Here is a 26,795-nt window from a genome sequence, read left to right on the forward strand (position 1 = left end):
GGGCGGGGGGATGTGTGGTTTAACAGAAACCGGAGATGTGGATGTTAATGCCATCCTGTTGGAGGGTGCCCAGATGGAAGATGAGGTGTTGTTCCTCCAGTTTGCGGGTGGTCTCAGTCTGGCAGTGCATAAGTCTATGGATAGACATGCCAGAAAGGGATGTAACAATGTACAGTGATGGAAATGGTTGGATATGAAACTAAAGGTGCAAGAGATTTTGAACGATTTTTAATTTTGTCAATGATTTATTGTGAATAAAGTCTATTTTTTGTTTTAAAAGACTTTTAACGGTTTGATACCCCAGCCTTGGTCTCAAACCAGTAACAGAATGATGCAACTCTCTGTTGCAAGTTCGATCCAACTTTGGTTTGCCCTCCAGCTATTGGTGCATGGCAGTCCAAGAGGGCGGGGCCGGGCTGCTGCTCCTGGTGGAAGCGGCTGACGATTGGCTATCAGGAGCAGTTCGCGGTTACTGATTGGCTGGGAGGGAGAGGGGGCGACTGTTGATTGGCAGCAGGGGTTGGGGTCGGCTGCTGATTGGCTCGCAGGTTTGGCCGCTTAAGAGCCACGTTGACGGGGGACATCTGTCCGCGAGCCGGGGGGAAGCCGCCTTGCCCACCGATCCAGTCGGAGGATGAGCGTCGGGTTCATCGGGGCGGGCCAGCTGGCCTTCGCTTTGGCCCGCGGCTTCACCGCCGCAGGTGAGTGGGCGTTACAGCAACTCCGGCACCAGGACAGGCCCTTCGGCCCACGGTGTCCGCACTCGGCAGGATCCGTCACCCTCCCCCCCACCCCCCCGACGCGCCCCTCAGTTCCCCTCACCCCCAGGCGCCCCCCCATTCCGTTCACTACCCGTCCGGCGCCCCCTCCCCCAACTTCACCACCCCCAGGCGCCCCCCCCCCATTCCATTCACCACCCGTCTGGTGCCCCCTCCTTCACCACCCCCAGGCGCCCCCTCCCCCAACTTCACCACCCCCAGGCGCCCCCCCCATTCCGTTCACCACCCGTCCGGCGCCCCCTCCCCCAACTTCACCACCCCCAGGCGCCCCCCCATTCCGTTCACCACCCGTCCGGCGCCCCCTCCCCCTCGTTCACCACCCCCAGGCGCCCCCCCCATTCCGTTCACCACCTGTCTGGCGCCCCCTCCCCCTCCTTCACTACCCGTCCAGCAACCCCCCCCCCCTCCTTCACCACCCGTCCGGAGACGCCCTCCCCCCCCACCAGTGCGACCCTTCCACCCCCTCTCTGACAGGCCACCCTCCCGGCGTGCCCCCCCTCCCCGACATACCCTCCTCCCCGTCACGCCCCTCTTCTCCACCTCCCCACCCCCCCCCCCCCCCCCACATGCTGCTCTCCACAAGAAAAGAAAATCAATATAGTCCTAAAGCAAGAGTCCTTAAATAAATTCTTGATTGAGTTTGTGGTTGAGGAGTCTGATGGTGGGGGAGTAACAGCTGTTCCTAAACCTGGTGGGGCATGTCTTGTGGCACCAACACCTCTTTCCTGATGGCAGCAGCGAGAACGTGTGCTGGGTGGTGTGGATCTTTGATGGTTGCTGCTGCCCTCCAATGCACTGTTTTCATAGATGTTCTCAATGGTTGTGAGGGTTTTTCCTGTGATTTCCTAGGCCCTGTCCATTACATTTTGCAGGGCTTTCTGCTCAGGGGTATTGGTGCCCTCATACCAGACCGTGATGCCAGACCACACATCTATAGAAATTTGCCAGTGTTTCTGATATCACAGCAAACCTCTACAAACTCCTGTGCCACCTGCCTACCCTACTCTGTCACTACCTCCCTCGTGCAGCTTCTCCCTCTGCTTTGGTTTTGGATTTCCCAGTGTATCAGATTTTAAATCTTTGACTATAAATACTTCTTTCCCTTACCCTTTTAATGTACTCTTGCTCAGCTGTCTGTCTCATTCACGCTCTTCGTCCCTGTCACTCTCTTCGGTAGAGCATTCCCTCCTCTGCAGATGTCCCCACAACAAGGAGTGTTCTGCTGCCCTCTTTCCACTGGCCCTGCTAAACTGCTCCCTCTTTTTGGTGAAGTCTCTTCAAATCATTTTTCTGGAGTCAGGTTTATTGTCACCTAATTGTACAAGTACAACTGACAAGACAATGGTCTCCAGTCCTCAGTGCAAGACACGCAGTCAGACATAATACGTATGCAGGACAAGTATAAGTATGTACAAATAAATATTGTTTCGTAGGACCGCATAGCGGTCATCACAACATTTACAGTGACTGTGACTGGGGTTCAAAGCCAGCACTGTCTGTAAGGAGCTTGTATGTTCTCCCTGCATCTGCACGGGTTTCCTTCGGGTGCTCCAGTTTTCTCCCACCATTCAGAAAAAAGCGTACCAGGGTTGTAGGTCATTGAGGTGTAATTGAGTGGCAGAGGCTTGTGGGCCGAAAGGGCCTGTTTCTGTGCTGTATGTGAAAAAAAATTAAATATTAGAGTCTCGGATGGTTTGTGTGAGCAGTTCCTTTGGTTGTTCAGCATTCTCACTGCCTGTGGGAAGAAGCTGTTTTTCAGCCCAGTGGTGCTGGCTCTGATACTCCTGTATCTCTTCCCCAACAGGAGCAGTTGAAAGATGCTATGCATGGGGTGGATGGTTCCTCAACTTGACATTAGCACAGTCAGATTAATAATTGATTGCAAATCAAAGTAATCGTGGGCCAAAGAGTAGACGGTGGAATTAGGATATGGATCAGCCCTTGTCACACACAATGGCACTCGGCAGGATATGGAACGATATGAACAATGAGTTGGCTGGACTGAAAATGAGGGTTTTTGACAAAAATTGTTTTAAAAAGAATATTGTTTTGTTTTTGTTGTTTGAGATGGATGGCCATTTGGACTATAATGCCAGCTCCACCTACTTGCCTTTTCCCCATATACTTCAGTTCCTTTTTTATGAAAAAAATCTAACTAAACCTTAAATATGTTTAATGAAGTAACCTCAACTGCTTCCCTGGGTAGAGAATTCCACAGATTCACTACCCTCTGGGAAAAACAGTTTTTTCTCATCTCCATCTTAAATCTATCCCTGAATCTTGAGGCTGTGTCACCCAATTCTTGTCTCACCAATAAATTTTCAATTTACAATTTTCCTGCCTTATCTATCCCTTTCATAATTTTATTTGTTTCAATAAGATCTTTCAGTCTTCTGAATTTGAGTGAGTATAATCCCAGGTGATTTAGTCTCTCGTCATAGGTCAACCATCTCATCTCCAGGATCAACCTGGTGAACCTCCTCTGGACTGCCTCCAAGGCCAGTATATCTTTCCTCAAGAATGGAGACTAGAACTGTACACAGTACTAAAGGTGCAGCCTCACCAGTACCTTGTATAGTTGCAGCATCACCTCCCTACTCTTGAATTAAATTCCTCTAGTGATGAAGGCCAACATTCCATTTGCATTCTTAATAACCTCTTGTACCTGGAACCCAACTTTTTGCGATTCATTCACAAGCACTCCCGAGTCCTGTACAATAGCAAGCTTCAGCTTTTCACCATTTAAATAATGATCTGTTCCTCTATTTCTACCAAAGTGGATGACCTCGCATTTACTAACGTTCTACTCCATCTGCCAGATCTTTGCCCACTCACCAAACTTAACTATATCCTTCTGCAGCTCTCCACATCCTCAACAATTTGTTTTTCCACTGAATTTAATATCATCCGCAAACTTGACTGCACTGTCCCCTCTGTCAAATTATCAATATAAATGGTGAACAGCTGTGGTCCCAGCTGACCCCTGCAGCACCCCATTTACCACTGTCTCCCAAGGAAGGGGCTCAGATACACCAAGGCTGAACTTGGAAGAAACCGAAGAGAGTGGGAGATGTTGAAAGAAACATCGGGTCCTTATCCACATAAACCTGCACCATCTTTCTGTGAGATGTAGGCTGATCTATGTCCTAATTCCTGAATCCGGAACCTCATGGTCTGCTACCAAGTGTGTGGGTCAGGCATCTTGGAAGCAGACCTCTGTGGTTTAAAATTTTTTTAAAAATAAACACTATCAAACCGTTTAACAGCCTGTTTAAAATCTGCAAAGGGCCATCAGCCTCTTGCCTGGGCAGTAGGACCCTGTGGAGGAGAACTGTATCTCCTCTGACTGCTGGATTCTTATTAAAAAGCCACGCAGTTTACTAATGGCTGGAGATCTGCCGTCCTTGCCTGGTGTGGTCTACTTATCTCTCAAGTCTGGCTCTGAAAGGACCAGCTCAGACCCCTATTCAAGGGGCACTAGGGACTGACCATAAGTGGCAGCCAATGAGATCCAACATCTCAATATATTAAACAAAATCACACAGGGTCTTTCTGATGGGTGATGCGGGGTGGGGGGGAGGTGGGGGAGGATACGATTAAAGCAAGGTTGCTTCATTGTGATGTAGAATTCCTTTTACCAGGACTTTTTTCAGAACCGTAAATTAAAAAGTGTTTTTTGACACACAGCCAATTGACGTACAACCACTGAATGTTCGAATGGTGGGAGGAAACCAGAGCACCTGGAGGAAACCCCTGCAGATACGGGGACAACGTACAAGCTCCTTACAGACAGACGATGGGTTCGAACCCCAATCGTTGGCGCTGTAACAGCGTTGTGCTAACTGCTATGCTAACCATGCTGCCCTTTTGTTTTCCTACTATTGTTAAAACTATTGATTTTCTTCCTCAGGTGTTCTGGCTGCGCACAAGATTATAGCAAGTTCACCAGATCCTGACTTGCCCACTGTCGGAGGCTTGAGGGTAGGAATCTCTCTTTTTATCTGTTTCTGAGGCAATCCCTCGGGAATAAGAAAGATGATTCTGTTCCATTTTAGGCAGCTGTGAGGGGGCTGATGAGGCCAATGAGGGGGCTGCAGGCTTTGCCGGGGCAGGAGTTGACCAATGGATTGGGGGCAGTATATTTTGTCGCTCCTGTGAGGCTTGGGCTGTGCTGATGTTCCATTAGCCTTGCCTGCTTGAAGTCAATTGAAGGTCATGATGATAGTTCCAGCTGGCTCAGTGCACCATTGCAGCCATATGGGAGTTGGGTTGCTGGTTTGCATGTGTGAGCACACAGGGTAGTCAGTGCCACATCAGCATTGTTTCCAGCTCCACTGTGAACCAGAGTTAATATTGTCCTTGAACTGGGGCCAACTGGTTGGTGTCTAGCGGTTTGTCAATTGTGGATGGACCTGTGCATGTTTCCATTTCAAACTGTCTGATATTTAACTTTCCTGAAACATTTTTATCTCTAACTTTTTCAAGTTCATCAGACTGAAATGTTAAGCCTGTTTCTCCCTTTCAGATGCTGCCTTGAGTACTTGAATATGGCTTTAATTTTTTTCCTTTATATCAAGCAAACAGCATTGGAAACAGGCCCCTCAGCCTTTTAAAGAAAATTTAATTTAGATATACAGCATGGTAACAGGTCCTTTCAGCCCATGAGCCCATGCCACCCAATTACAGCCAATTGACCGACAGCCCCCAGTATATTTTGAAGGGTGGAAGAAAACTGGAGCCTCTGGGGAAAATCTCTGCAGACGCGAGGAGAACATTTAAACTCCTTACAGATGGCGCCGGATTCGAACCACAGTGCCTGGCACTATAACAGCCATGCACTACCCGCAACGCTAGCCGTGCTGGCCATTTTGTGTCTGTATCAATCTTTACAGATCTGTATACATTATTCCTACACTTTTCCATGTGTTGCGATACACAAAAGTGCTGGAGAAACTCAGTAGGTCATGCACACAAGGGTATACCTGACGAAAGGTCCAGGCCCGAAACTTGGGTTACCCTTTACTTCCTATGGTTGCTGCATGATCTGCTGAGTTTCTCCAGCACTTTTGTATATTGCACTCAACCCCAGCATCCGTACCTTTTCTTGTTTAACTTCCCTGCACGTTCTTCTTATTTCCCCCTCACCCCCTTCCCCACAGACTAGCACTCTCCTACACACTAGGGCATTTAACCTATGCATCTTTGGGAGCAAACTGGAGAATCTGGACAAAATCCACTTGGTCTCAGAGAAAACATGCAAACTGCAGACAAACAGCACAGAAGGTCATGATTGAACCCAGGACCCGGAGTGATGAAGGGAGCAGGGTCACCAACTGGGCCTGTTTTGCTTTACTCTCTTAAGGATCATGCCCCTTGCAAGTGATCCAAAGAGAAAAAATATTTGTTTTTAAATCTTGGTGTAAAAACTGCCCCCAAATAAGGGGCAATTATGCAAACACCCCGCCCCAAATGCTAAGCTGTTTGTGATTAAGGTAACAGAATGGGTATTTGAAAACACGAAAATTCAGGAGGATGTAAGCATGTATGCTAACTTCCCTCGACATTTGTTGAATGATCTGTTGTTCTTTCTCCATGTGATCTTTTAATTTACTTGCTTAGAACATAGAATTACAGCACAGCACAGGCCCTTCAGCCCACGACATTGTGCTGATCAATACAAACCTACTTTCACACCTCACTCATAACCCTCTATTTTTTGTATTCGGGTGCCTGTCTAAGAGTCTTTTCAATGTCCATATTGTTCTAGCTTCTGCTGCCACCCCTGGCAATGTGTTTCAAGCACCCAATACTCTCTGTGTGGAAAAAAAAGCATACTCCTCTCGTCTCCCCTCAACTTTCCTTCCCTCACCTTGACTTCTGGTGTTTGAAACTCTTGCTCCAGGAAAAAGGTTCTAGCTGTCCACCTTATCTATCCCTCTCATAATCTTATAGACATCTTAGTGCTTAGAACTTACTTGATATAACGTGATATAAACGTGATATAAACATCACGTTTATATTAACAGAGATAATTCAATTTTCTCCCTCAATGATCTATGCACATAAAAAGAAAATGCAGATTCTGATTTTCATGCAACTCTCAAGAATGAGAAGAAACGAATAGGAGTTTCATGGATATCTATTGTGTCCTCCTATAGTTTTCTTGTACCTTTATGTGTTCTGGATTTAACCGAAGGCCTCTGTGCTTCACTTTTAACATATTTATTTTCTAGTGCTGTTTTCTAATTGGGTGTGGAGGATAATTTCCAGTTTTTGGAAGGAAATCTAAAAATAAGGCATGGACTTTCGGGCATGGTATTTGAAATCACTGCTTCATTTACTAAGGAAGACTCCTGACTCGGAATGTTGATTGGCCATTTCCCTCCACAGATGCTGCCTGACCTGCTGGTTCTCTCATCACTGAAGATTCCAGCATCTGCCTTTATTGTGTTTATAGCAATTGTATTTTCGGGGAGTGATTTTGAATATTTGTGGATGCAAAATGTGCTATAGCAGATCTGAAGAGCCACTTTGTAGCATGTAAAGGTCTTTGGTATTATTTCTTTTGTTTTTGTTCCAATTTAATCTTGTAGAAACTGGGTGTTCAATTTACCTCGAGCAACAAGGAGGCTGTTCAGAAGAGTGATGTCCTGTTTCTGGCTGTCAAACCACCCATTATCCCTTTCGTATTGGATGAGATTGCCCCCGATATCGAAGATCGCCACCTGGTTGTGTCTTGTGCTGCTGGGGTCACGATTAGCTCCATTGAGAAGGTCAGTCAGGCTTGTTTTTAATGGGAACCTTTACTTAATCGTGTTCATACAAGTACTGAATTGGCCATGCCATTGTGAATTTGGATGTCCTGAACTTTATGGAGTTTAAGGAGCTGGGGTCGCTACATTTTTTTAATCCTTTGGATTCTGGAAATTTTTAACCTTTCATAATATACACTCCAGACTGGTTCCATGGGTCTGGTTTCTGCTAACCTGCTCTCCCTTTTACCCCCCTCCCTTCCCCTTCCCCTTGTCTTCTTTCCCTCAGCTCTCCACCCCCTTCCCTCTCTATTCACTTAGCCATCCCGCCTCCCTTTGCTTGCTGCTGTGCCTTCACTCCCTTCTCCACCTGTTAGCTCCTGCCTTTGCGACCATGTTCTTCACCCCATCCCTCCCCCCCTCCTGCCGACATTGTTCCTCACCCCATCCCTCCCCCCTCCTGCTGACATCGTTCCCTTCCTTGATGAAGGGCTCAAGCCCGAAATGTCAGTTAATTACTTTTATCTTTGCTTTGTAAAAGGCACTGACCTGCTGAGTTTCACCATCTTTGTGTTTTTACTCTAACCACGGTGTCTGCAGACTTCTGTATTTTACTCCATGGGTGAACTACAGTACGAACCAGCTGGTGATTGGGTATTGTTGGTAGTTTCCTGAAAACTGGGATATGGAGTCCAAAGGGTTAAAGAGTACCTCAATTTGAAAGAGTTATTTGAAGATGAATGAAATTAAATTAGGGAAAAGGGAAAAAAAGAGCTACTCTTTCAAAAAGGTAGCACAAAGTGAAAGGATGGTTGTAAAACTCTTTCCTTGATGCCTCCCAAATGTTTTTAATGGGACCTTTTTTTTGGGAACATCAAGTGGCTATTTGACCAAAGTCTCACAAAGATGTAGAGCATGAGATCCAAAGCGTTGAAGAGGATGAGAAAGCTTGTCTAATGTACCTTATGAGAACGATGCCTCTCCCCATAGGTGCCAGATAATGGGGGTTTTACTATATTGGGGAAGGTAGAAGTGTTGGGTAACTACCGCCATGTTATTGTCCTTCACAGGTCTTAAAGAGTATGGTTTTGCAGGTAGGATTCTATAGTCAGGGAAATACACATCTGGAGGAACTCAGCTGGCCTTGCAGTGTCCATGAAGAGTTATTACCAATGTTTCGGGCCTGAGCCCTTCAAGGTATAAGGAAAGAACAGGAAGGCGTCAGAATAAAGTCTGAAGAACAGGGGGAGGAGTCCAGACCAACAGCTGAAAAGTGTTAATTGGATATGATAAGAAGAAAGGGGAGAATTGATTTTGGCTCTGTGGAGGGAGACAGGAGGAAAATAAGAAAGAGTGAGACAGATAGACAGAAAGGGGGATTTAATGGAAACAATATTAATGTCACCTGTTTGGAGGGTGTTTAGTCAGAAGATGAGGTGTTATTTGCAGGTGGTCTCAATCTGGCAATGCATGAGACCATGGACAGACATGTCAATGAGGGAATGAGGTTGGGAATTGAAATGGGTACCCTCTGGGAGATCCACGGCTATTGCGGTGGACAGAGCTGAGGTGTTCAACAAAGCGATCTTGCAGTCTGCATCTAGTCTCTCTGATGTAGAGGAGACCACAACTGAAGTGAAAGGGATGTGTTGTTGTTTTGAATTGTGCTGATTACAATGGATCAAAAACTAGGTGTCAGCTCTCCCTGCTGGAGACTACTGTCTGTCCACACAAGCAAATGCATCACCTGGTGGGCTGGAAGTATGACCAAAATAATGAAACCTACAAAACTGAATGCAAGGACTAATTCATTTGCTGGCATCTTGTTGCTCTGGGAAAATGTTTTCTCCCAACCCACAAGTGGCAGGATTATGTCAGCTCTTTGCTGTTTCTAGTTGTAGGACTATACTCAAAATGGTTGTTAGCAGTCTGTTTTTTAAAAAAGAGTCATTCATTTTGTGAAGTGCATCGGACTACAGGTTATCAAAGGGTAACGAATGATCTTAGGTTTTATTTTCACAGATGACTATGTTGAGTATGTCCACAGTTGGAAAATACACAAATTGCACTTGAAGTGATAGCCATGTCTCTTCGGTCTTGGGTGGCATCAAAACCATAAGGCAGATAAAAAAGACCCATTCCTAAAAATGGTTAGAGTTTTTCATGTGTACAAGTCTCCATAGGTTGGACATTTGTAACCCAGGGACAGCTGAAACAGATGCAGAATTTTACAGCACAGGAGGAAGTTCAGCCCATTGAACTGTGCTATCTCTCTGCATGAGTCGGTCAATTTTCCCTCTTCATACACTTTCATTTTATTTATATTCAGTTAATTCTTATGTATCAAGGTATATGCTTTTAAATGTCAGTCTTTGTTTGAACAGCTTATGTAAAAGAGATACACATGAATTTAAAAAAGACACTTATAGCACAGATTATTATAGCAATAGCTTATAGCAATAGATAAAAGTGCTGGAGAAACTCAGCAGGTCCCATAGCATCCACAGGAATTAAAAGATAGCCCACGATTCAGGCCTGAGCCCAGTCCTTCATTGCCTTTTACTTCCTATATATGTTGGGTGAGTTACTCCAGCATTTTTTGAATTGCACCCGACTCTAGTATCTGCATATTTTCTTGTTTAACTCTCATTTAAGTGTATTTAATGGGGATTATCTGTGTGGAGAAAGTACCTGCGAATTTAAAAAATGATGGGTAGGACATTTACTGGAAACACTTTGGCCAATTGGTGTGTTGGTTTGTTGGTTGATAAAATTCAGCCGTGGTTACCCAGTCTTCACCTCCAAGAGCTGTTTGGTTTTGCAGAAACTGTCTACGGTGCGCCAGTTTCCGAAAGTGATTCGACTAATGACCAACACCCCGGTGATCGTGCGAGAGGGAGCAACAGTGTACGCCACAGGGACGCATGCCGAGGTAGAGGATGGGAACCTGCTGGAGCAGCTGATGTCCAGTGTCGGTTACTGCGTGGAGGTGGAAGAGGACCTGATTGATGCAGTCACTGGCCTCAGTGGCAGTGGCCCTGCTTACGTATGTTCCAAGTCTGTAATATCTTGTCAAAGAATTGATCATTGTAAAAGCACCCTTCAGCTTGCGGAGTCTTGCTGACCATTATGCATCCATTTCTGTATTAATCCTTTTATTCTTTCTGTGTTCTTATCAATCAGGGACAATTTCTAATAGTCAGTTAATCTCCCAACACACACATATTTGGAATTTGTTTGTCTATTGACACATGCACTGAGATGCATCAACAGAGAGACGATGCAAGCAAACCAGTAGACATCTCTTACAAGCTATAACAAGTAGGACACAGTGGCAAAATGCAGAGTTACAGAGAGAGATCCGTTGATATGGAGCAAAGTCAAAATCGTTCCACTGTTTTGCAATTTATTTTGGAGTTTGATAACGACAGGAAAGAACCTTTCCATGAATGTGGTGTTGCGTGATCTTGTAATTGTGCATCATCCCGACAGGAAAGTGGTGAAAAGAGTGTGGCCGGGATGCAGTGAGTTTTAAAAAAATAAGTTGGCTGCTTATCCAAAGCAATGGAAGGTGCAGATAGAGAGGAGCACTGATGGTCTGATCCACTTTCACAACCCTCTGCAGTCTTGGGCAGAGCGGTTCCCACATCATGCTTTCACTGGTGGCACCTGCAGAAATTATTCATGGATGCTGCTGCCCTTTCTTGGTCATTTTGTTATGCGGGGTAGATCAGGACACTGGAGATGTTTCCCACTAGAAACGTAACGCTGCTTATCATCTGCAGGAGGAAAGGACAAATTGCACATGGCACCAGAGGTCAGAAATGAACTTGAACCTCTGGTGCTGTGAGTTCGTGGCTCCACTAGCTAGTCTACATGATGAGAGACAGGAATGGAGGGGTGACAACTCAAAAACTTCCTCTCCAGTCATCAGAAATCTTCCCCTGAGAAGGCAATTGCAAGAAGATTCTACTGATGGAATAAGTGAGTGAATGGGAGTAAAATCTTGTGATTGGGCTGACAGGTGCCTGGTTGTGTTGTAATTCCCTATAAATGTATAAAATATATAAAAACATGCATACATGATTGCTGTTAGGAAATTTGTGGATGTCAGTTCTTAATAAATCAGCTTTTCCTCCTTTTTGTCTAAAAGTGATCTGATTCAATAAAAGCTCCAAGATGGGAATTGTTCCCCCTTGATTCAGTAGTTTGTTTGCTGTTCACTTTGATGTTTTTCAACACCTTAGGTTTGATGAACTCTCTTCTGAATGACAATGCAATTCAGGTTTTGGAGAACTTGGAACTTGTCGCCTTTTACAGAGCCTTTAATTGAGGGGATATGAGGACAGGCCACCAAAATGTTCGAAATAGCAGGGATCATAAAGGCTCTTGTTATTACCCTACTTTACATCAGTAGATTTTTCAGGACATCCCACACTGCCATTCACCCATCTCCACTCTGCTCATTGAACTTGCAGATTCCCAGGCTCCAAAAAGGCTTCATTTTTTAAATTCTTACTGTGACTTTCAAACCACTCTGAGATTATTGTTTCTTTTTCGGGCATGAGCAGCTGTTCTTCTCCCATTCCAGATCTCTGCAAGCTTGCATTATCACCTTCGGTTGTCTGAGCCCAGACATGGGAAATCCCTTCCCAAATTTTGGTTGTTGATAACTACTGTAGAAGGTTTTGAAATGTATTAATAGATTTAAGGTGTCTATATAACAATGTGCATTCATATAATATCTTAAATATATATTAATTTTACTAAGTTATAAATTGAAGGAAACAGTAGTGATCTCTGGGTGGATGTGTATGGGTGACAATAGGAAAAACAATTTATGGATAAGATCTCTGCATATTCAATTGTTTAGCCATTTGTCTGATGAAACTGATTAACCTTTGAGGAACAAGACCAGACATTCTGTCTGGACATTTTCCAACCAGACATCATTAACTTTGACTTGTCCAGTTTCCCTCAAACCCCTCTCCAGAGTCTCTCTCTTTCTCTATCCCTCTGTCTCCTTATCTCTGGCTCCTCATCCCCTTCCCTCTCCATTCAGAGAGCTACCCCTTCTCCCAACACTTCTCTTCTTCCTGAATCTATCTATGACCTCTTACCTGTTGGCCTGTGCTCCTCCCCTGTCCTTCCACCCTCCTCTCCTTCCACTGTTTCATTTAGGTGCCTGCCTGACGAAGGGCTCAGGCCCAAAACGCTGGTTACCCATTACATCCTATAGTTATTGCGTGTCCTGCCGAGTTTCTCCAGAACATTTGTACATGGCACTACAATCACAGCGTCTGCAGACTTCCCTGTTTAACACTAATTGACCTCTGTGCTTTATTCCAGGCTTTCACAGCTATCGATGCCTTGGCAGATGGTGGTGTGAAGATGGGTCTCACCCGTAGACTAGCTGTTCGACTTGGCGCTCAAGCATTGCTGGTCAGTACATCACATCACACTGTTAATCAACTTCTGAACCTGAACTTAAAGCAATCAATGAATGAAACACTGTAGGCTTTCATTGAGCTGTTTCATTTTATGTTGGTAGACAGAAAGACTTTCCTTTTCAACCAATGGACTTACTTAGAATGAAATGTTGAGGTGTGTGCATCTTGGGTTATAAAGAATTACAGATTGTTCATCAAAACCCCTGTGAAGCTGATGTTCTGCGACTTCTTGTAAAGCATTCATTTTGTTTTCTCTTATTGACAGGGAGCAGCCAAGATGTTACTGGAGTCTGAGCAACATCCTGGGCAGTTGAAAGATAATGTGTGTTCACCAGGCGGTGCTACCATCCACGCCATTCATTTTCTGGAGAGTGGGGGTTTCCGCAGTCTCCTCATCAATGCTGTCGAGGCCTCCTGCATAAGAACAAGGTCTGTGTGTGTACTATTGAGGACAAGCACTGATAGGGTACAATTTTAAGATGAGTGCATTGATAAAGAACCCGTAAGATTGTTTGAGATGATGCACATGCCATAAATTGTAGATTAAATCTGTGCTTTTCTCTGTTTAGGGAGCTCCAGTTTCTTGCAGACCAGGAGACTGTTCCCCCAGCAGCTATTAAAAAGACCACACTGAATAAGGTGAAACAGAGTGCCTCCAAAGCTGGCATCAGCCTTTTCAATAGTAAGTACCCTGGAAGCAAGAGCCATTAAATACTGGAACTGGCATTTACAGTTGGAGGCGAGGAGCAGGAGCAATGTGGCCAAACCACACATTGAATTTCATTCAGTGAAGAACATGTTGTACTGTTTCTTAATCTGCAGTTTAAGATGGTAATGTATGAGTACATACTTGGCATACTTAAAAAGGACTCGGGACCAAAACTTCGGTTATATATTGTTACCTTCCTGGATGCTGTGAAACCTGCTGAGTTCATCCTTATTTCTGTGTTTTTACTACTATGCTCTGTTGAAATCCGTTATGTGCTCCTTGTACTGACGATGCATAATGGTTACTGTTAGATTTTCTTTGTCCTTCCTGAGGTTGAGGTGATACTGTTGATGAAGAGCAAGGTAACTATCTTGCTTGATATCTATTCTTTGACAAAAAAAAAAGCATGAAACAAGAAAGTCTGCAGATGCCATGATTGCAGTAAATCCACAAAAGTGCTGCAGAAACTCAGCAGGTCCTGCAGTGTCCACAGGAGGCAAAGGTGTATAACCAGCGTTTCGGGCTACCTTGATGAAGGGTTCAGGCCCGAAACATTGATTATATAATTTGCCTCCAGAACCATGGTAAAGACGAGTTAGCGTTTCTCCAGAACCATGAGCATATTTACATAAATATAAGTTAGAATAGAGTTAAACACATTGAAATATTAAAATATTAAGATGTATGCAGTAAAAGTCCACAGTACACTATCCACATGTGTTCTGGGAATTCAGGAGCCTGTTGGCTTGGGGGAAAAACTATTGCCCAATCTGGACATGGGTCTGAGTGCTACGGTACCTCCTACCAGATGGCAGAAGGGAGAACAATTTACATGAGGGGTGTGTGGAGACCTTCACAATGTCTGTTGGGAAAGAAAATGTTCTTCCATTCTTAAGGTGAACTTTTTGAGGAAAAAGTTAAAATAATTTTGTGTATCTCAGATTAAAAACATCTAGTTGGAAGATTGTTCCTAATCACATGTTCAATATCAAAGCATATTTCAGAAGCAGAAGACAATATGATTTGTGATTAGAGTTCTTAATTTATTTTTAAAAATTTAGACATACAGCAGGGTAACAGACTCCTTTGGCCCACGAGCCCATGCTGCCCAATTACACCCATTGACCTACAACCTCCCCCATTGCATTTTTGAAGGGTGGGAGAAAACCAGAGCACCTGGAGGAAACCCATGCTGACATGGGGAGAAAGTACAAACTCCTTACAGACAGCAAGGGATTTGAACCCCACTCCCAGTCGCTTTTGCTGCAACAGCACTGCATTAACTGTGCCGCCTAGTTTTGTTCTGAGGGCAAATTTCTTCCACATTGATTCTGTATTCTTTTGGAAACTTTGTTATTTTCGGCACTTCAGAAAGTTCTGTTAAATTATTCACAATAAATGGAGTTGATGCGCAAACCATATTTTTGTCGAGAACCAATAACTTTTTTTGTGAAAACAAAAAATTGTAACTACCTTGTATATTAATGGAAATAAGTTTGTTGTGATTTCTTTTCTATGCAATCAATGTCTCAGTCACCAATGAACATATTTTTGACCATTCCTGAAACTAAGGTTGCAGATATTATTTTTTCTGCATGCCGAACTTTTGTTTTATCTTGCAGCCTGACCAAAAGTGAATTCTGTGAACTACTGGAAGTGATCTAGACTTGTATGTTTCTAAAGAATGGACTAAAGTGAATAAATTTTAAACATTTGCATCTTTGGGTTCAGTGAAAAATAGAACAGATTTTCTTGATGTTAAGGAGAGAAAAATGCAGACTTGCAAACAAAACTTTAAATGTGTGTCAGGAAAGTGCATCCTGATTTATGACCAGATTATTACAGTAAAGCCCCTGGTATCTGGAATACAAGTAACCGGCAAAAAAAAGAGGAAAAGAAATAAAAACTGAAATTAAGAATAAAATAACAGGTAAAAAATACACATTTAAAATTGACGTGCCTTGCCATTAGTTTGCCATTCTATCACTGCCGTGCCAGGCAACACCTATAACCGGTTTCCACCGAAAGATCATTGTAAACAAACCATGATTCTGTTTGGCAGGACATTATTTTGGATAAATTTCCCCCCTAACTGTTAACATAAATGAAAAAAAATTTTAGGACATTTCATCCCATGGGTCTGTGCCAACCAATTTCCACTCAATTAAACTACGCCCCTGGTACGTTTCAAAGAGTGAGAAAATCCACGCAGATACAGGGAGACTGTACAAACTCCTTACAGACAGCGCGGGATCGAACCCAGTCCCCATCACTGGTGCTGTAAAGGTGTTGCACCAACTGCTACACCAATCATGCCACCCAAAAAAAATTATGTATGCAAATTTTCACTTTTAGTAATACATCACAAAATCAGCTCCAGCATATTATATAGGAAATATAAATCTCTAATTTTCAAAAGAAAACATCCAAGAAAGTCAGACAAAAGTTTTAAGAGGATTGCAAAGACATCAACAGTAAAGAGAAACCCATACAAAATGTACAGTCCCTGGGTGAATGAGAATTGAATCCAGTGATCACAATTTACAATTTCAAATGCTTGAACAGATGCTCAGGATTCTCAAATTGCCTTCAACCAATGAAATTTAGGAGGAGGTTCTTCTGCAAAGCTTGTCGCAAAGCTTTCAGGATTTTATCAAATTCTTGAAATGTTTTCATCTTCTCATCAGTGCACGATTGTAATCTGTTTGTGTAGTTTTCAACATTATAGTCAGGTAGTTGAGTCATCTTTTTTTTTGTTTTTTTTTTAATTTTTTTAAATTTTTTTATTTTTCACACCATAAACCACACCAGCCATGATACACACCCCTTCCCCCCCACACATACACAGCGACCCCCCCCTCCCCCCCCTCCCTCCCCCCATCCACCCTAGGCACACAATCCAGGCCGCACCAAACCAGTCAGACAATGTTGTCATTCAACAAAAACACACCAGAAATTCTACCGTCCATTCTCCTCCCTCCTCCCCCCCCCACCAACCCAGGCAATGTCCGTCCCCGGTAGGTTCTCGCCACTGTACTCAATGCAAGGCTCCCATACCCGTTCGAATATTTCAACACTATTTCCCAAACTATATGTTATTTTTTCTAATGGAATACATCCATTCATCTCTATATACCATTGTTGCACCTTCAAACCATCCTCCAATTTCCAGGTTGACACAATACATCTCCTTGCCACGGCTAGGGCTATCCCAACAAATCCCCTTTGTGCATCCTCCAAATCAATTCCAAACTCTTTGTTCTTTATGTTACCCAGGAGAAAGATCTCTGGACTCTTCGGTACATTGTTTTCTGTTATTTTATTTAATATCTGATCGAGATCATCCCAAAATTTCTCTACTCTCTCACATGTCCAGATTGCATGAACTGTTGTTGGTAGTTGAGTCATCTTCAAGAGTTTATTTTCTTCATCACTCCACTGCATGTAATTTCTGTTGAATTTCACAATGTTCATCTATCACCTGTTCTTCCAGTTGAAGAATTCTCAAAACATCTATAGACATGTAAGTCACAAGTTTTTGATGGTGCCTCAATTGTCTCACACAGCAACACAACGTCAGACTGCTCCAAAGATTCATCAAATCTTTTCTCATTGGAACCTTCAGAACCAAATTCTTTCACCCTGTCTGCATATCTCAATGTGAGCGTGTGCTCACAGGAACCGAAACCCGGAGAAATCATTGCAATCGTGCAGGTCCTTGTGTTTTCGCCAATAAATGAATCTCTCAGCACCAAAGTCAGATTACTTGCTCAAAAAGGTGAATAGATATTATTCTGGCCCTTAAGCAGAAGATGGAGATAAGTAAGTGACTGGAAAAAAAAGTGAGAGTGGTGGTGCTTATGGAGGAATTTAACATGGGCTCATCCACTATCTACGACATAAAGGTCCAGTCTCAGAAAATTCAGCAGTTTTCTATGAAGCGTGACACCGATTAAAAGTGTTGAAAGCATAAAACTCTTCATACCTCCAAGATGAATCTACTCAATCAGGTTCTTTTTGAATAGGTTTAGTTTAAAAAGGTCAGAAGGTGGTTGCATATCAGGATCCATGTTGCAAAAACAAAAGAAAAGAGTTCCACAAGAAGATAATATTGAGGCACAGTGTTCTTTTTCAAATGACTGGTTTAGCAGATTCAAGATTTGTCATGGTATCTGCATGTTTGGTGGACAGAAATCAGTGGATCATGAGGCAGTGGATAAGTTTTAGTTAGGCATAGTAAGATTAAGTCTCAAGCAACCTGAAAATACACTTAGCTGGCATCAACCTATCCCCCATAGGTGCTGGATACCAGGGGTTTTACTGTATTACTTAAAAGCCTTGCTTCTTTTAAGCATTATAGAGTTGCAGCTTCTCCAGCAAAGTTAACTTATCAGGACAAACTTTAGAACATTAGTAATTTTGATTGATGCTAAGTTCTTAATTATCTGATTTATTAAAATGGTTGTTTTGGAGAAAGATAAAACAGTGTTTACAATATACCAGTAGGTAAATGATCCTGAGAGGTTGAACTTCCATTGAGTCAAAATTGAGGGATACATTACTCACGAAAGGCACAATTTAAATACCAAAAATGTTTTTAGGTGCCATTTTTTCATAGGATTAAAAAATCTATGTGTAATTATGAAATTCAATAGTTTTGTTACTAACTATTCTCATCAATAAATGATTGCTTTTGGATTTAATATTGCTACCTCTTTGATTTATTTTCTGATTTGAAAACTGCTACCAAGTTTTCCCCAGAGATGGAACCAACTAAACCTGGACCTTTTTGGCCTTTATATTTTCTTCAGGCAATTGGTGAACAGAAAATGTTTTGGATGGTACCTTTAGCCCATGCTTTTTGAGAATGGGATTAAACGTGTCCAGAGTGATCATTTAACATGTATACACACACACAGATAGAACCTGACTTATGATGGGGTTCCGTTACACGACTTCCATCGTAAGTCAAAAATATCATAAGTTGGAGTATATCTGTACAGATCAAAAATAAACATACTAGCATACTGTAATCAGCCCCCCCAAATGCTGGTGCTCTGACCCAGTTTCCCGGAGCCACTCCCTGGCCTGTGGCATATTTAGACACTGTAACTGTCCGAGTGTGTGACCCTTGCCAGAGATTTGCTTTCACGTTTACATGAGGCAATCTCCCCAGGTCATGGGGTCTGGGTGAGGGTGGGAATAACTGAGTAGAGTGGAGTGAAGACGAACAGTGTGGGCGGATGAACCGTGCGGAGAACCTCAAGCGTTGAGCCATGGTTGGGGCCGTGCTGTGAGGTCAAGGGACAGGCGCAGATCAGTCCTCACAGCCGCTGGCACAGTCTGGTCCTGTCTGCACCCAACCCGCTTCCCGCTGCCTCTTCCTCACCCGGCTTTGCAGCTGCTTCCCAACCACTTGGATCCCCATAAAAACCGTGCTGGGAGCCAGCAGCTGGCCCAAGACCGACAAGTGCTGAGTGGCCGAGGGAATGAAGCTGAAGCAGAAGTCATCAACATGTCCAAGTCAAAGCTGTGTGAGTGCTTGGATGGTGAGTGCTGACAGATCGGCTGCTGCAGCTCACAGAATGGCTCTGTGTGCCGGGGAGCCAGGCTGGAGCGCCAGTGCACGGGGGGCTGATTACTGCAGTGAGTATGGACCGGCGGGGACCTGGGAGCTGGGACTTTCCCACTGGGGCAGCCCCAGGAGTTGCAGGATTGCCCTCATGTGAAAGCGTTTGCAGTTGCAATGACTGCTGATGTCTTGCCGTAGAAGCCGGGCACTGCCGGAAAGGTGAAAGCTTTCCTTCATCCCGATGTGGGCAACTCTGACAACGAGGGTCCCCGACAAGGCTGAGCTGAGCTGCCCCCTTGGCTCACTGTGGTCCTGGTGGAGAATGCACACCCAGTGTTGGGGTGATCCGGAGTGAAGGGTGAGCGGTGTATTTCCAGACTCACAAGGGATGTGCAGAAGGCAGAAAGATTCCCCTTACGACCAGATGAGGTTAAAGCTCAACGTGGATACAGCCGGGAGAGGGGAGTTTGTATGCATGGGTGGATTCTGAGCATTGTAACTTTGAAATATCGTAAGTCGGGACATCATAAGTCAGGGTCTTTCTGTGTATATATCACACACATGTTACTATTGCTTCTGTAAGCTTCGAGGGCTTTATAGCTTGCATTGAAATTTATCATTTAGCTGTGGAATTTATATAATTTGGCTTCAAGATGTATATAATAAACAAACATGATATTTTCTAAAATACATAAGTAGATTCTATCTTGTAAACAAAAGCACATCATTTAATCAACATATTAATCAAGTTTTGGACCTTGTGTGGTGGAACATCAAGATAACATTTCAGTGATGATTGGAGCTGGGTCAAGCTTTAATGCCCTTACAGCTGTGTCCCATGATCTCAGTTGCCCCTACAAAGCAGTACTAAGGGAGTGCTGCACTATCAGAGCTGTCACCTTTCTGATGAGGGATTAAACTGGTGCTCTCTCTGCTCTTCCAGATTGATATAAAAGGTTAGGTGTTTTTAAGAATAGGGGTGGTGAGATTTTAGCTAAGTATTCCAAACAATATTTGTCTTTCAGTCATGTAGTCATTAAAATAATGCTTTGTGGGAGCTTGCTAAGGGCAATTTGGTGCATTTCAGATGATATAGCTGCACATCAGAAGCACTTAAACTGGCCATAAATACTGAGATTATAAAAGGTACTATAAAAATAAAAAAATTTGTACCAAGTTTTGGAACCAAGAAGGTACATTTATGCAAGGCCAGATACAGTTTCTGCTCTTGCTTCTTTGCAGGAGTAACCTCAAATTAAAACTTGCCTTCATGGAGACACAAGACTCCAGCAGCTAAGATCTGGAGTAAAGGGACAGACTACTGGAGGATCTCTGGGTCAGGCTGCGTTTGTGGAAGTGAAGGGATGTTTATATTTCGTTTTGAGACCCTGGATCAGACCCCACACAGATATGAAAGGGTTAAATTCCTGTATTTAGCAGAGGAAACAAGTACGAAGAGACCACTCACTCCCTGTGCTGTCATTTATATATGTTGTGGTTAGTTTAACTTGATTATATCTATATTTGATACCCATATCCTTTTAGTTCATAATAATTTATGAATCTCAGAAGTAAAACTGACAACTGCCTTAACATCAACACTCATTCACAAAACCTAAGCCAGACTGACACTCCATGGTAGGGGTAGTCCATAGTTGAAACTTGTGTCTTTCCAATAAACCAAGGGCTTCTGCCCACTTAGGTGGATATAAAACTACCTGTGATATTTTGAGGAGGAATTCCCTTGGCAGTGTGTGTAATATTCATTAGTTAGTATGTTTTCCATTAAAAAGTGGTTAACCATACTTATCATACTGCTGTTTGTGAGAGCTGGTTCTGAACTATCTAGTTGTATTTTCTACTCAAAATGGCAGTATTTCAAAAATAATATATTGGCTGAAAAAAGCTTTTAAATGCATTTAAAGTTACTTTCTGAAATATTTAAAAATATCGTAAATGCAAATTGGTTTGGAAATGAAAATAGATTTCAAAAATTCTGAAGCAGAAACCGTGAATGATAAAATCAGTTTGAGTTACAGGTAAGGGTACAATTACAGTGGTTATTCCAGAGGCTGGATTATTGAAAGATAATTGGGTGGCACGGTTAGCATAGCAGTCAGCGTATTGCTGTCACAGCTCCAATGACTTGGGTTCGAATCCCGCTTTGTCTGTAAGGAGTTTGTACATTCTCCCCGTGTCTGTTTTCCCTGGGTGCTCCGGTTCCCTTCCACCATTCAAAACGTACGGGGGTTGTAGGTTAATTTGGTATAATTGGGTGGCACGGGCTCGTGGGTCGAAAGGGCCTGTTACCCAAGCAGTATGTCTAAATTTAAAATATTTTTAAAAATTAAATAGTGTATATATTTTTTGGGGGAAAAAAAACTAATAATATATTTTAAAAAAAGGGAAGAAAAAACCCCTTATCTAACAGCGTTGCCAGATGCTATATATGACTGGTATTAAAAGAAAAGCAAAGGTGAAAAGAAATTAATGTAAGGAACATGGAAAAGATAAAGGCAGACAATTTAATTACATTAGAGTAAAATTATAAAGTAAGATAATGAGTCATAAACTTCTGGAATCTTGTATCTGAATTATTAATTGAATAACAAATCTTTTCCATGTTCAAACAGGACATGATGTCACACAACCACTGGTCATGAGTAGGCAGGCAGCATCCTTTAAAACATTAAAAAGAATGAATGAGAGTTTGTTGTTAACTGCACAATTACAGTGCACAGATGTAATGAAAGTCTTGCTTCAGCTTCCCAGTTATATTAAGACCAATTAAGAATAATTCAGATGCCACAAAGAGAAAATGAATAGAAAAGAAAATAAATGATAAATATTTTCAGTTGGGTTGGCTGAGAGTGCAAAAGAAAACTGCTCTGTCAGTATAGGCAGAGCTTTAGTGATCTTGCAGTATTGTTATAGTTTGGGTGGTATGGGGAGTTCTACAGTCTTGATAGGTGTTAGATAGAAATGAGAGGTATTTTCTGCCTAAAGGTAACGGCGAGAATAAAGCATAGCCAGGATGACAGGGATTTTTTTTTTGATGATCTAAAGAAATGGGATGAAAGCCCAGATTTAAACTAAATGTTGAACCAGCGATCATAAAATCCCACCCAGTGAACTAAAGTCCTTCAGTGATTATAATCTGCCATGATTACTTGTGTTATTTGTATGGCTCAAGAGCATATTGTCCGGACTTCTGCCACCCTGGAGTCAAGAGGTGAGCACACAGCAATAGCAACTTGTAAAGACATTTAAAAACAATCAAAACTGAATTAAATAATTAAAAATGATGTTAAAGCATTCAAGAGCCATTTGCATTTACAAATAAAACAATGAAAAGAGTAAATAAACTTCTTCCTTTTTGCTTCCCTGTGTCCCTCAACAACTTCTACAGATGCGCCGTTTGAAGTATCCGGTTAGGGTACATTACAACGTGGTACAGGAACTGATCCATCCAAGACAGCAAGAAACTGCAGCAAGTAGTGAACGCAGCTCAGAACATCACACAACCTTCCCTCCCCTCTGTTGACTCCATCTTACTACCTTGGAAAAGCACCAATCCACCCCAGCCACACTCTCTCTCCTTCCATCAGGAAGAAGATTCATGAAATCACAAACCACAAGATTCAAGAACTGTTTCTTTCCTCCTGTTATCAGACAAATCTCACCTTAGTAAAACAATGTTGCTCTTCCTCTGTTCCCACTGATCTCTCTGCAACTCTGCACTGTTTTATTTGCTGGGTTGACTTGTTGAGTAGCACACAAACTGAGCCTTTTCACTGAAGCTCGGTAAATAAATTTCAACTTGAACCTTCATCTTTGCTCTTCAATACTCATTGAATTCAATGGGTCTTGTATCTTGTGCCAGATCTTACCCAGAGTATGTTGAGGAATCTCATTAGGCCTTGCTCCACAATAGGCTTCATGGGGTGGCCAGCAGCAGATTGAACTGTCAGATTTGACCTTCCTGGATGTTATAGAGCTTCTTCAGAGTGCCAGCACTTTTTGTAGTTTTGATTAATACAAGTAGTTGTAATTGAAAGAGATATTAAGATCTGCTCAATGTTTCACCAGAGCCCACAATAACACAGGACTACAATTTTTTTTTCCAAAAGGTTCGCTTCCTGAAAAATTGGGGATTGTGATAGACAACTTCAAGCTGAACACAAAGATAATTTCAGATTTGCTGCATCATGTAAGAAGTTGGAGAAACATTAACTTTTATTGAATTTAGCATGTTTAATCGCATAATGATCCTGACACATTGCGTTAGTTCAACTGACCTAAAAATGTTTTGCCGCTGATTTTCGTTTGTACTCAGCATCTGATTCCTCGTATCAGTATCCAACAATAGTTGGGCAGCGTTGATAGATTCCAGTCCTGATACCACTTTTCCATGGTCACAATGTCTTGGTGAAACCTGTTACCATGTTCGTCACTGACCGCACCAAGATCAGCACGTGTGAATGCAGAAAATTAATTTTCAATGACATGATGCAATTCAGGGTTTTGTATGCTTGAAGTAGACTTAAAATATTACTGGAAATCACAAAAATAGGTTATGTCTAAAGAAAGGTATGTAGTTGGAAAATTTCAAGGTGATTTTAGTGATCAGCTTACCAAAATCCATAAAATACACCCAAAAGTGTTCAGGAAGCAAAATCTTCATTGTCCTATGTTGTCAGAAAAAAAGAAAATGCTGGAAAAACTCAGCCAGCATCTGTGCAAAGGGCAACAAAATTTCTCCATGAAGGGATTTTCTCTTTTCAAAGTACTTGGATGAAGGGTCTTTGACCCTTCATCTGTAGAACAGTTAACTCTGTTCTACAGATGCTGCCAGACTTGGTGAGGGTTTCTTGCTTCCTGGTTTAATCTGGAATTATTTTGATTTTCATGGCCTCTCTGCTTTCAGAATTACAAAGAAACACATGCAATAAACTTTTCAACTTTGAAACAGTTTTGTTCTTATCAACTGGTGATTTGGAAACCTTGTGACAAACTCCAGTGTTTGGGCAGGTGAAATTCAATTGGAATGCTATTGAAATGGGGGAGATGACTTAGACGTTATCAACAGGCCACAGAGTGTTTTAAAAATAACATCTGCCCCTGAAATCAAGTGCTAATCTCAGAATAACTCCACAATTGGTAATCACTGATGGAAAGGTTATGATTTTTTTCCTCAAAAACATTGTTATAATTTGCCAACATTCACAAAGTCTTCCAAAAATCTGATGTGTGCTTTTTTTTGAATGATCTGGAACAAAGCACAACTTTGCGTTTTCCACCATTGTTTTAATCTCAACAAAATATCTTCCACCCATTGGGGTCTAGAGGCAGCATTTTCAATGGAAATGATTTTAATTACAAAAGCTGAATTTTCCCCTCAGCTGATAATTGGTTTCTGATACAACCCTTAAGTGAAATTTAAAGCTGCTTTGGTGATATGTATTCGTTTAACCGAACAGGTGCGATGGAGATGAACTCGTCTGCCTTCAAGGATTTTAATCCACAAGAACAAGGTTTCAGGAACCATCTTGGAGGGAGAAATCACTGCAGGTCCAGTTGAACATATATTTTGTGGCAGTTCTGAGATCATGATCTTCAAATGCTCTTTGCCTTAATTGACCAAACACTGTGCTGGCACACTGCTGACGTTGGTGAACTTTATTATCATTGCCTTCCACCAAGAAACTTCTCAGCAGGTGGACCTGATTAGAACCTGTCTAATGCAAAAATTAAGGCCAACTGATGCTGGGGTGGCCATTTCAAACTTAACAAAATGGAGGATATAAAGGGCGGGGTAGATGCTGGAAGGAGTCTTGTAGGGGGTATTAGGGTTTCCGTGGGGGTGGTGGTGAAGATTCATCGCTTTAAACTCACACACCGAGGGAGGGTGGAGAGGGGTGCTGGTACCTACCTGCTGAATGAATGTTAATGTCCTCTGCATTGCAAATGTGGAAAGTCACTAGCATGCTCCAAACTAGATGCTAGTGTCATTTGACACATGCTAGTGAAGCGGGTGGGTCAGCGTCAGAACCTCTCTTGGGGGCACTGCCGTTACATTCCCCCTCATTGCGCAGGTGCTAGTTGGCACTTTGTGCGCCACCGTCACACTTGCCCCTCATGGCGAGAAGAAACATGGCCGTGCACCGCCGCATTTAATGGGTAAGTGCCTTTTCTGCCACTTAATTTGCCCTCCATTTGGGGTGTAAGCCCTACACCCAAATGGAGGACAAATTAATGTCCTGTTTGAGATGGCGTCGGATGGAGGATAGAGGGCTCTAAAGCCGGACTGTCCAGCCTAAAACTGGATATCTGGCCACCCTAACTGATGCCCAAAACACAGCCCATCAATAATTCCCCCTCGACCCTTCCATTGTCTAACTGAATTTTTGAGGTGTTTTATGATCAGTGTTACTCATGACTGCTTTGCCTAAGCAATGTAAACTGAAGATTACAGCACTCAATAGTTTACAACACACAATAACTATATCAAGACACAGACCATTACAATTTTTCACTAGTTCACAGCAGAATGAGCAATCGAGGTTGCTCCACGTGGCAATCACCAGATTTCAATTTTGTTGTATTCCTAAGTTTAAAATATATCATTAACCTCTTCAATACTATAATTATATTAATATTAATATTGTAGTGGCCAACACCTAAAATGGCTGTCAAATGCGGCGACTGGGAAAACTTTGCACAGGCTAAGTCACCCGTAAGGCTGCCGGTAGAACAGTGAAGCTGGCCAATCACCGCTGGCGGATCGCGAGGGAACCAACCAATCGGTGACTGGCCTGCTCAAAGCCACGCCCCAGAGGTGACACAGCTGAGCTCACTATAAGAGGCAGAGCTGCCCCTGAATAAACTCAGTGTCGAATAGCAGTGTGTGTGTCTTCTTTTTTCCGCGAGTCTCGAGCTACAGCCAGGAGCTATAATCTGGCCGTAGCAGTAGTGACCCCCGCTGCAGTGGTGAGCCCAACCGGTCCAAATGGCGCTTTGGACCTGACGATGGAGCAACAACACAAGATCTGCCCTGCTTCTGGACCGCCCAACCACGGGTGTGGTTCCAGCAAGCTGAGGCGCAGTTCACCATTCGAAGGATCTTGGAGGACGACGACTACTACTACGAGCTGAGTGCCCTCAACTAGGACACAGCAGCCCGGATCATTGCGACATTAATAATATTGTTCTTGTAGATGTACACAAGTTTTTTTTATATATTTATTGTGGGGGGGGGGGGTGCTTTTTGTGGGCCCCTAGATCAGCTGCACGCCGGTAAATCCAGAACTGGAAAAAATTGTGGTACCCCCTTCCCTCGGTGCCCTCAGCACGTTCTTATTTTGCTCAATGGTTAATCCAGGCCTGGCTTCAGGCAATTTCTGCCGATGGTGAAACTGCCTTTCGGCAGTGGAAAACAAACTTCTTGTAAAGTTGCAGTTTTTTTTAAAAACATGGCAATAAATTGAATCTTGAATTCCGCCCCCTGCCAAGCCCTGTCCCTATTCTGAGATT

At 42.9% G+C, this 26,795-nt stretch overlaps 1 protein-coding gene across 4 annotated transcripts; it reads left to right on the forward strand.

Moving 5' to 3' along the window:
- The first annotated feature begins 551 nt into the window (after positions 1–551).
- On the forward strand, positions 552–26,162 carry LOC138759466 (pyrroline-5-carboxylate reductase 1, mitochondrial-like). Of its 4 annotated transcripts, XR_011354849.1 has the most exons (10): positions 552–701; positions 4,690–4,760; positions 7,373–7,552; positions 10,356–10,577; positions 12,881–12,973; positions 13,247–13,410; positions 13,551–13,663; positions 23,393–23,472; positions 24,743–24,833; positions 25,933–26,162. XR_011354849.1 is itself a non-coding variant. In XM_069929932.1 (9 exons), the coding sequence occupies exons 1-9, from the start codon at positions 635–637 to the stop codon at positions 24,755–24,757; spliced, it is 1,005 nt and encodes a 334-aa protein (XP_069786033.1). In that variant the 5' UTR covers positions 552–634; the 3' UTR covers positions 24,758–25,072. The 4 variants fall into 4 exon arrangements, 3 of the variants coding, with proteins under 3 accessions (XP_069786033.1, XP_069786031.1, XP_069786034.1); XM_069929932.1 differs by lacking the exon at positions 25,933–26,162 and having other exon boundaries at positions 24,743–25,072; XM_069929930.1 differs by lacking the exons at positions 24,743–24,833; positions 25,933–26,162 and having other exon boundaries at positions 23,393–24,204.
- The last annotated feature ends 633 nt before the right edge of the window (positions 26,163–26,795 follow it).

Source organism: Narcine bancroftii, chromosome 3, assembly GCF_036971445.1.
Source record: "Narcine bancroftii isolate sNarBan1 chromosome 3, sNarBan1.hap1, whole genome shotgun sequence".
In the NCBI taxonomy this organism is placed as follows: Eukaryota; Metazoa; Chordata; class Chondrichthyes; order Torpediniformes; family Narcinidae; genus Narcine; species Narcine bancroftii.